The following is an 11,433-nucleotide window of genomic DNA, read 5'->3' as shown; positions in this document are numbered from 1 at the left end:
ACCACGGTGTTGACACACCACGGTGTTGACACACCACGGTGTTGACACCACGGTGTTGACACCACGGTGTTGACACTACGGTGTTGACACCACGGTGTTGACACCCCGGTGTTGACACCACGGTGTTGACACCACGGTGTTGACACCACGGTGTCGACACCACGGTGTCGACACCACGGTGTCGACACCACGGTGTCGACACCACGGTGTTGGCACCACGGTGTTGACACCACGGTGTTGGCACCACGGTGTTGGCACCACGGTGTTGACACACCACGGTGTTGACACACCACGGTGTTGACACACCACGGTGTTGACACACCACGGTGTTGACACACCACGGTGTTGACACCAGGCTGTTGACACCACGGTGTTGACACCAGGCTGTTGACACCACGGTGTTGACACCAGGCTGTTGACACCAGGCTGTTGACACCACGGTGTTGACACCAGGCTGTTGACACCAGGCTGTTGACACCACGGTGTTGACACCAGGCTGTTGACACCAGGCTGTTGACACCACGGTGTTAGGCACCACGGTGTTAAGCACCAACACACTCCTCCCGTGTGTTGGTGCTTCCAAAACATCCTCTTTTGTGGGACTGTCGCCAGTCTTTCTTTTTTTGGTGGAGATAAAGAGTGAAGAGCGCCGTCACCGTGCTGGGAATGTGTGAGACTCTGCCACAGTAAGTCAATGGCTGTGTTACACAGGACCTTCCTGGTCCAGGCCCATAGTGTCCGTTATCATGTTGCTGCACGAGGTGGTCTGATCTTCCTGGTCCAGGCCCATAGTGTCCGTTATCGTGTTGCTGCTGCAGGAGGTGGTCTGATCTTCCTGGTCCAGGCCCATAGTGTCCGTTATCGTGTTGTTGCAGGTGGTGGTCTGATCTTCCTGGTCCAGGCCCATAGTGTCCGTTATCATGTTGCTGCAGGAGGTGGTCTGATCTTCCTGGTCCAGGCCCATAGTGTCCGTTATCATGTTGCTGCAGGAGGTGGTCTGATCTTCCTGGTCCCGGCCCATAGTGTCCGTTATCGTGTTGCTGCACGAGGTGGTCTGATCTTCCTGGTCCAGGCCCATAGTGTCCGTTATCGTGTTGCTGCAGGAGGTGGTCTGACCTTCCTGGTCCAGGCCCACAGTGTCCGTTATCGTGGTGCTGCACGAGGTGGTCTGACCTTCCTGGTCCAGGCCCATAGTGTCCGTTATCATGTTGCTGCAGGAGGTGGTCTGATCTTCCTGGTCCAGGCCCATAGTGTCCGTTATCATGTTGCTGCAGGAGGTGGTCTGATCTTCCTGGTCCAGGCCCATAGTGTCCGTTATCGTGTTGCTGCACGAGGTGGTCTGATCTTCCTGGTCCAGGCCCATAGTGTCCGTTATCGTGGTGCTGCACGAGGTGGTCTGATCTTCCTGGTCCAGGCCCATAGTGTTCGTTATCGTGGTGCTGCACGAGGTGGTCTGATCTTCCTGGTCCAGGCCCATAGTGTTCGTTATCGTGTTGCTGCAGGAGGTGGTCTGATCTTCCTGGTCCAGGCCCACAGTGTCCGTTATCGTGGTGCTGCACGAGGTGGTCTGATCTTCCTGGTCCAGGCCCATAGTGTCCGTTATCATGTTGCTGCAGGAGGTGGTCTGATCTTCCTGGTCCAGGCCCACAGTGTCCGTTATCGTGGTGCTGCACGAGGTGGTCTGATCTTCCTGGTCCAGGCCCGTAGTGTCCGTTATCATGTTGCTGCAGGAGGTGGTCTGATCTTCCTGGTCCAGGCCCACAGTGTCCGTTATCATGTTGCTGCACGAGGTGGTCTGATCTTCCTGGTCCAGGCCCGTAGTGTCCGTTATCATGTTGCTGCAGGAGGTGGTCTGATCTTCCTGGTCCAGGCCCATCGTGTCCGTTATCGTGTTGTTGCTGCAGGAGGTGGTCTGATCTTCCTGGTCCAGGCCCACAGTGTCCGTTATCATGTTGCTGCACGAGGTGGTCTGATCTTCCTGGTCCAGGCCCATAGTGTCCGTTATCGTGGTGCTGCAGGAGGTGGTCTGATCTTCCTGGTCCCGGCCCATAGTGTCCGTTATCGTGGTGCTGCACGAGGTGGTCTGACCTTCCTGGTCCAGGCCCATAGTGTCCGTTATCGTGGTGCTGCAGGAGGTGGTCTGATCTTCCTGGTCCAGGCCCATAGTGTCCGTTATCGTGGTGCTGCTGCAGGAGGTGGTCTGATCTTCCTGGTCCAGGCCCATAGTGTCCGTTATCGTGTTGCTGCTGCAGGAGGTGGTCTGATCTTCCTGGTCCAGGCCCATAGTGTCCGTTATCGAGTTGCTGCTGCACGAGGTGGTCTGATCTTCCTGGTCCAGGCCCATAGTGTCCGTTATCGTGTTGTTGCTGCACGAGGTGGTCTGATCTTCCTGGTCCAGGCCCATAGTGTCCGTTATCGTGTTGCTGCTGCAGGAGGTGGTCTGATCTTCCTGGTCCAGGCCCATAGTGTCCGTTATCGAGTTGCTGCTGCACGAGGTGGTCTGATCTTCCTGGTCCAGGCCCATAGTGTCCGTTATCGTGTTGTTGCTGCACGAGGTGGTCTGATCTTCCTGGTCCAGGCCCATAGTGTCCGTTATCGTGTTGCTGCTGCACGAGGTGGTCTGATCTTCCTGGTCCAGGCCTATAGTGTCCGTTATCGTGGTGCTGCACGAGGTGGTCTGATCTTCCTGGTCCAGGCCCATAGTGTCCGTTATCGTGGTGCTGCACGAGGTGGTCTGATCTTCCTGGTCCAGGCCCATAGTGTCCGTTATCGTGTTGCTGCTGCAGGTGGTGGTCTGATCTTCCTGGTCCAGGCCCATAGTGTCCGTTATCGTGTTGTTGCTGCACGAGGTGGTCTGATCTTCCTGGTCCAGGCCCATAGTGTCCGTTATCGTGGTGCTGCACGAGGTGGTCTGATCTTCCTGGTCCAGGCCCATAGTGTCCGTTATCGTGTTGCTGCAGGAGGTGGTCTGATCTCCCTGGTCCAGGCCCATAGTGTCCGTTATCGTGTTGCTGCTGCACGAGGTGGTCTGATCTTCCTGGTCCAGGCCCATAGTGTCCGTTATCGTGGTGCTGCACGAGGTGGTCTGATCTTCCTGGTCCAGGCCCATAGTGTCCGTTATCGAGTTGCTGCTGCACGAGGTGGTCTGATCTTCCTGGTCCAGGCCCATAGTGTCCGTTATCGTGTTGTTGCTGCACGAGGTGGTCTGATCTTCCTGGTCCAGGCCCATAGTGTCCGTTATCGTGTTGCTGCTGCACGAGGTGGTCTGATCTTCCTGGTCCAGGCCTATAGTGTCCGTTATCGTGGTGCTGCACGAGGTGGTCTGATCTTCCTGGTCCAGGCCCATAGTGTCCGTTATCGTGGTGCTGCACGAGGTGGTCTGATCTTCCTGGTCCAGGCCCATAGTGTCCGTTATCGTGTTGCTGCTGCAGGTGGTGGTCTGATCTTCCTGGTCCAGGCCCATAGTGTCCGTTATCGTGTTGTTGCTGCACGAGGTGGTCTGATCTTCCTGGTCCAGGCCCATAGTGTCCGTTATCGTGGTGCTGCACGAGGTGGTCTGATCTTCCTGGTCCAGGCCCATAGTGTCCGTTATCGTGTTGCTGCAGGAGGTGGTCTGATCTCCCTGGTCCAGGCCCATAGTGTCCGTTATCGTGTTGCTGCTGCACGAGGTGGTCTGATCTTCCTGGTCCAGGCCCATAGTGTCCGTTATCGTGGTGCTGCACGAGGTGGTCTGATCTTCCTGGTCCAGGCCCATAGTGTCCGTTATCGTGGTGCTGCACGAGGTGGTCTGATCTTCCTGGTCCAGGCCCATAGTGTCCGTTATCGTGTTGCTGCTGCAGGAGGTGGTCTGATCTTCCTGGTCCAGGCCCATAGTGTCCGTTATCGTGTTGTTGCTGCACGAGGTGGTCTGATCTTCCTGGTCCAGGCCCATAGTGTCCGTTATCGTGGTGCTGCACGAGGTGGTCTGATCTTCCTGGTCCAGGCCCATAGTGTCCGTTATCGTGTTGCTGCAGGAGGTGGTCTGATCTCCCTGGTCCAGGCCCATAGTGTCCGTTATCGTGTTGCTGCAGGAGGTGGTCTGATCTCCCTGGTCCAGGCCCATAGTGTCCGTTATCGTGTTGCTGCAGGAGGTGGTCTGATCTTCCTGGTCCAGGCCCATAGTGTCCGTTATCATGTTGCTGCAGGAGGTGGTCTGATCTTCCTGGTCCAGGCCCATAGTGTCCGTTATCGTGTTGCTGCACGAGGTGGTCTGATCTTCCTGGTCCAGGCCCATAGTGTCCGTTATCGTGTTGCTGCACGAGGTGGTCTGATCTTCCTGGTCCAGGCCCATAGTGTCCGTTATCGTGGTGCTGCACGAGGTGGTCTGATCTTCCTGGTCCAGGCCCATAGTGTCCGTTATCGTGTTGCTGCAGGAGGTGGTCTGATTATTTGTCCTTCATTATTTATGTAAAGTGTTGACCAGCCTCCTTGTCCGGGGCCTCAGTCACGCCGTCTCTGTCACCCTGGTTATTGTCTCCAACTGTGCCGGCCACACACCACACACCTGCCTACCTTCCTATACACAAAGGTGACTCAACAGGCGGTAGTGTACGTGTGTGTGTGTGTGTGTGTGTGTGTGTGTGTGTGTGTATGTGTGTGTGTGCATGTGTGTCAGCGTGCATGTGTGTCAGCGTGCATGTGTGTCAGCGTGCATGTGTGTGTGTGTGTGTGTGTCAGCGTGCATGTGTGTGTCAGCGCGCGCATGTGCTGGCACACATGTATGAGAATTAAATGGTTTTGTTGGTTAATTTTCTTGTTTATTAATTCATTTTGTTCATTCCAACAGATGCTGTGACGTCAGCTGGGAAGCTGTGTTAAGGTGAGAGCCAGAGTTGTTCTCCCACTGTAACACCCATCACCTCCCCCCCCCCCCTAGAGTTCACACCCAGGGAAGCCTTCTCCAAGAGGTCAGCCCAGATGACCTCTGGATTATCTTGTATGTTGATTTAAAATTCCTGGATTAGTCTTAGTCAGCTAGTTACAAGTATGTAATATTTCATGATATTCTTGTCGAACATTGTAATGGAATTAGACTCCAGATTCTTATGTGTAAACATCCATGGATCTCCCCCTTTTGGCCAGGTCAGAGGTCAGTCACACACGTAATTAATAACTCCTCTCTTGAAGAGTGTATGGTGAATGTCAAACAAGCTTAATTGAAATATTTTTAAGTGTTTGTGCACGTGTGGCCCGACCCCCCCTGGCATTTTTGATCTAGGTAGCAACAGTAAATCTTCCCCTCCCCCTTTTTCCAGGGTATATATTGGTCCTGTAGGGACTTAGGGACAGAGTGCTGGACACCGGGGTCCAGAGAGGGCTGTGGAGAACATCGGGAGGTGACAGAGGGAGAGACAGAGGTCTTAAGGTAATGTGTGTGTGATCTGAGGTTTTGTTCCATGTCTAAATCTTTTAACTATTGGCCAGTGTTAGAGTAGGATTTTAAGTGGTAATTAGTGTGAGATTTTTTTCTACGCCAACCTCCCTTAGGAGGTGGACTACAAGTTTAAAGGCTGCTCACGGCAGTTAAGCATGAGTCCAATAGAAAAAGGAAAAGCGGGAGCAAACCGCCAGGCCTCCACCACCAGGGGTGAAAACCTGTCCACAATAGGCCGCTGGCTCCTCCTAGTTAAACAGGACGTTAAAACTAATAAAGGGTAACCGACGGGTTCTCACTATCAAATATTTATATTTGATGTGGCGCTATGAATTGGAATTCGAATTCCCAAGAACAGCCGCCATATCAAGATCACATCAACATTTAATAATATGCAGAAATATGGTGGAATAATATGGTTGAAGGGTTGACATCAAAGACTGTTTTCTATAACATAACAATTTATTAATAACAAGAGACTAACTACTACATTACCGAGTTTACGTTACGTTAATGTCCATCGAGTGGCACGATAACAAACAGCTAAATAGCAACCCTTGCTGTGAGGCTGCATACTGAACTAACCTGAACACAGGTGTGCCCACTGATGACGCAATATTGCAAATCAAAGAAAAATATCACAGACTAAGTTACACCACAGCGAATGGTTACGTTATTGTCCATCAAGTGGCATTTGCAACACAGCTATTCAACAGCCCCTCGAGAAGTGACAGCAGGCTCCATCTTGCTGATACTTCGGGCTGACAACATGAACTAACAGAACAAATGAAGGATAGCCACTGAAGACACAAGCAGGCAATCAATAGTGTCTCGGTTTCCCTGACAGCTACTATAATCACAAGCTTAGGGATCCTCCCGCCCCCCCAGGAGAGACCCACGTAACTAGGCGGGTAGTTCAACAGTGACTCCCCCAATCACAACCCAGTGTGAACACTCTTTGCAACTCCCTACAAGAAGTTGCCCTGTTGTAAACAGTAACAAAGACAGGCAAGGCGGGATTCTGGGACACAGCTCCACAGATGACTCTACTCTCGTCACCAGACGACAACCAAAAGAAATTGCCTTAAGTGATTAATTACGTTAATTGACTGATCGCAGCAGTCAGCAACAAAGTACTACGGTAATCACAAACAATTGTCTCACACTAGACAACAACATGATGATACTCTACGTTAATCATTAACACTTGTCTCTCTTGTTAACAATAACTCAAACTTATATTACATCACACTTGACTCCTTGCAAGTATTCAGTGAGTAATCCTCAATTAAGGTCAAACGGACCACTAATTACATCCCCCCTTGAGTTATGTTAACTAAGCCTACCCTAACTTGGTAGCTTCTCAACAGTCTGTGTCAAAAAATTACTAGTGAGTGTTAATTACCCTAATTAATTCTGAGCAATTAATTGTCACCAGGACCGATAATTAATCATCCATAAATACGTCTCACTCCGCACTGCCTAAGTAGGTCTCATCAAACACTGTGAATTCACAGGAAAGGAGTTAATTACCCTAATTAACAAGATGTGCCACTAATCCACTGTCCTCAGACAGGATATGATTAATACAAAGATTTATGCTAGCTCCATGACCTCGCTTTACCGAGTCATCGGAGCCCTCCGATGTTAATTACTCCACTAATTAACATGAGCCACTAATTGCTATACCCCAGAAAGGTAATTAGTCTCGAGCAAATTACGTTAACACAAATACTGACAGACTCTAACAGATCCTCTCCCACTACGTGAATTTATGATGAGAAGGCTAATTACATAATTAGCTAGAGTGGTCAATTAGTTGTCACACGGACAATTAATTGCTCCTGAGACGTATCTCACTCAAGCTCAACGCTGTTCTCTCTCATAACAGCCCTCACTCACTCCACAATAAGTGTGAACCCCTTATCCAGTTAATTCCCCAATTATTAACTCGCTGAATCCTTAAGTCCTCAACACAACTTAAAGAAACAAAGTAACCCCAGTGTTACATAGGTCACACAACAATGGCATGCAACAACACAAATGCACTGCCCACATACGGTTGCGGCTACTGCAACTCGTTAATTACTGTGCCCACACAATAATGACACACGGTTGTGCAACAACAAGAGTATACCAATATTACTGCCCCCCTTATCTTGCAACCGTTGCAAAGGACTACTGTGAGCACACACTTACCTCAGCAAGGCAATTAACCAATCAATTGCCTGCTCTCATTAAGTACTGTGAATTTTTCTGAATAATCCTAGAGGTCCCTTAAACCCTCAACACAGTTCCTAGGGCAGCAATATCGTATAAACTGATAACAATACTGCACAAACCTGCAACATAATGATGCCGTCAGCATACCCCACATGCTAATGACATCATTAGGCAATCAGTCAGCAATCACATCTACTGACTTACCACACAACACAGTACATAAACATGCAAATGAACACATAGAAATGGCATTCACATAATCAATGAAAATTATATCATCAGGTAAATGTATTTCTAACTAAACAGACCTCAGGGTATCCACTGACATCCCTGCAACCTGGCCTGCCTACCTCTAATGATACAATTATATACGGTACTCTATGGCATTGATCAAGTCTGAACAATTATATAGAATCGACAGGCTGGATCACTTATGTGGTAAATCTCTACACTGACCGGTTACATACTCGAGTCAGTCTACACACATATATACATCATGATACTACAGTGTGGTCCCGTGTACAACATCTATCTCCAGGTACCGCCCTACCAGTCACCTGGACGTGCTACAGACAACTGTCTCTCAGCTGCTTCCCTAGCCTGGCGAGGCTCTGAGACAACTCTTACCGGGAATTTCCACCGGTACTCATCACACTGTACACAATGATAAATTTTACTCACGTCTAACCTCCTCATTTTTACTCATTTCCCAGGTCACTACCACTCTAGCTGTCAACACTTAGCTTGCTCCTCATGCGTCGACAAGATGTGGCCCTAGGCTGTCCCGGGAAAGTGGCCAAGTGGCCCAAGGAGGTGGCCAAGGCATGTGGCCACCGCATGGCCCACAGCGCCCCTCGCGAGCTGAGAGGGGGGGGGGGGTGATGGTGGCTGGCGCGGGGGCAGGCGGGTGGGGTAGCCGGGCCATGTGGCGTGTGGCCTGGGGTGGCCCCCGGGCATACACACGTGGTTGAGTAATCGCCCACAACTCCAGCAAACCAGAGCCTGCCTTGCTCTACACTGGGGTGACAATGGCCGGCGGCGTCACCACACTGACGCAGCCTGGCGGAATTCAAAGTCCAACAGGGGCCTGTAATCTCACCACAATTACACTAGGAGGCCCTGCCTGATTTCCGCTAATTGTCCATCAACGCTAGACAGGTTATTTGAACCACCTGTTACACCATGAGGCTCTGCCAGCTGCCTCATGGGTGCCCACTGTCTCTGAGGCTATTTTACTGGTCCTTCCGTACCTCGTCGGCCCTCAAATTTCACGAAAATTGGGCCTAGACACAACCAGGGATGGCAGGAGTGCCATCCCTGCTAGTTAACACGGTAATGTCCGCGATTTACGGGGGTGGAGGGGGAAAACTCCCCCCCTCCACCCAGACACGTCCTCGTCCACCTGCTACCCTGCTCAGACTGACGATTTCCCGGGCTAAGGAAACTCAAAATACCCATACCTCCTCCCTACTTTGTCTTGACCAATCGGCACGAAGCCGGCACTGTTCCCTCGTGTCGCTACCAATCACAGCCTCACTCACCCTCAAGCGTCCTGTGACGTCACAAGGAGGGGGAGGCCTAAAGACAAGGGCGCAATGTCTCACATGTTGGGGGGGGGGGCAACGTTCACCCCACTCTCCCCCCCCCCCCACCTCTAACGGTTTTAGTCAAGTATCCTCTCATACCACTTCACTCTCACCTCATCCTATTTCACAGACACAGGAAAATCTCTGTAATTCTCTCTACAGAGCAATCACAGACCTCTAACCAGTCCCAAATGACAGTCCTTAACATAAGCTTTTATTCAACACCCCACAAGTATATGTTAGTTTGAAAGCTTCAGTTTCTAGAGTACCTAGAGCGACTAGCCTAATCTAGAAACTAGGAAAACTACCTGAGAGAATCTAGATTCCCTCACAATTAGCATAATTTTAGTCTCAATAAACTCATGTTAAATTTCCCGTCTGTGTCAATTGTTGAATCCTCTTAGCCTTTTGGATATAGTGGCTGACAACCGTTTCCATAATTAATGACAGTCATAGAAAGTACTCTCCAAGTCAAGCAATGTTTCTTGTCCCTTTGCTTGATATAGTCTCAATGGTGAAGGCAGATGGTGGCAGCGTTATTTAGTCCTGTGCAGCATTTCCTTGTTGGCAGTGTACCTTTTGGTTCCGGTGTAACCATCATATGTCACCTCATATTAGTGTTCAATAACAGTGTTACCAACTGCAACCGATGGGAAGTGTTACTCAGGATACGTAGTAGTGTTTACATCATTAGTTTTGTATACATTATAGTGGTGTTACAATTACATTTTAGAGCGGTGTTACACCACTTGACGCCTCTCAACAGTCGGTCATCTGGTGTACAGGTTCCTGAGCCTATTGTGCTCTATCATATCTACACTTGACGCTGTGTATGGAGTCAGCCTCCACCACATCACTACCTAATGCATTCCCAACCCGTCCTCGACTCAAGTCCATTACATTCAGCGGTCAACCCCACAGACGCATTCATAAATTTTAACATGCTGTTCATTCAAAACGGGAATTTTCTCAAGTTTAAATTAATATTATAATATATTGGCATATTGTGTATATATAGGCATAGATTAGGTTAGGTCAGGTGTTTAGGTTCTGTTGGCGATTATTTGTATTTGTAGTACGTGGGTGAAGCATTTATAGGGTTGTGATTCGAACAAAAGTTGTCAGTGAAGCACTTGTTCCGGATATGTTCGAACGTCAGCAGTTGTGAGTCGTGTGTAAACCGCTTTTCATTCATAAACAGGGGGTTTGGCGGGTGCATGGAATCACTTTTGGATCTTTGTTTGGAGGACGGGCTGTGCATTCCACTTGTTAACTACTCTGACACTGAACAAATTCTTTCTAATGTGTCTGTGGCTCATCTGGGTACTCGGTTTCCACCTGTGTCGGCTTGTTCGTGTTCCACCCATGCTGAAGAGTTTGTCTTTGTCCACCCTGTCAATTACTCTGAGAATTTTGCAGGTGGTGATCATGTCTCCCATAACTCTCCTGTCTTCCAGGGACAAGAAGTTTTGTTTCCATAGCCTTTCCTCATAGTTCATACCTCTCAGTTCTGGAACTATTCTGGTGACATACTTCTGAATTTTCTCTAACTTTGTCTTGTAATTACCTAAGTGTAGTTACAAGATGAGAACTACGTGTGGGGAAAACCTGCCGGGATTGATATGAGAGGAGAACTTCTAGGGACTTGTACTGTACTAAATTAATTCAACTAAAGTCTCTGGCTAGAGTCATAAATCATAGCTCCTCTTTTTTCTAATGACTGACTGTGGGCTGAAAGGGACAGGTGGGGTGAATGGGCATGGAAAGGTTGATTGAAGATCCAGTCCACCTGCAGACAAGTATCTCACATTAGCTTGTATTTTTTTATACTAGGATAAGATTTTAATAAATTCTGTTCTATGACTGACCACTGGTTGTGTTTAAAGCAGGGATTTAAACATGTACATAGTCCAGCCTAGCACCATAACTATCAACAGCCAATATTCATTTACTATAAACACAACAACTTAACTTGTGGAAGTATGATATTAAATGACCTTAAATATGGTCTAAACACTTATTAATTAAGTACAAGAGATTATATTCAATTGGATGAACTTTTGTGATAAATTAAAGATAACTAAGCAAGCAATTATTAACTCAATTTATATGTTCAAGTATATATATGTCCTAAATTGTGTTTGCAGTAGGATGATAGGTGGTGATGGAGACTGTGTTACTTTGTGTCCTCCACTCTACACTCTTATATAG

General features: G+C 49.0%; 1 protein-coding gene across 1 annotated transcript; it reads right to left on the bottom strand.

Annotated features, from left to right (window-relative positions):
• Window positions 1-703: 703 nt before the first annotated feature.
• On the bottom strand, window positions 704-4,387 carry LOC138364438 (mucin-22-like). Its single transcript, XM_069324073.1, has one exon. It carries the CDS (start codon window positions 4,385-4,387, stop codon window positions 704-706), a length of 3,684 nt encoding a protein of 1,227 aa, XP_069180174.1.
• Window positions 4,388-11,433: the final 7,046 nt, after the last annotated feature.

Source organism: Procambarus clarkii, chromosome 13 (genome assembly GCF_040958095.1).
Source record: "Procambarus clarkii isolate CNS0578487 chromosome 13, FALCON_Pclarkii_2.0, whole genome shotgun sequence".
NCBI classification, from domain to species: domain Eukaryota; kingdom Metazoa; phylum Arthropoda; class Malacostraca; order Decapoda; family Cambaridae; genus Procambarus; species Procambarus clarkii.
The sequence above is the reverse complement of the archived record's forward strand: the minus strand, read 5'-3'. Positions and strand labels throughout refer to the sequence as shown.

Coding starts and splice junctions, on each gene's coding strand:
- LOC138364438 (XM_069324073.1), bottom strand. CDS start 4,387: ATGGGCCTGGACCAGGAAGATCAGACCACCTCGTGCAGCACCACGATA.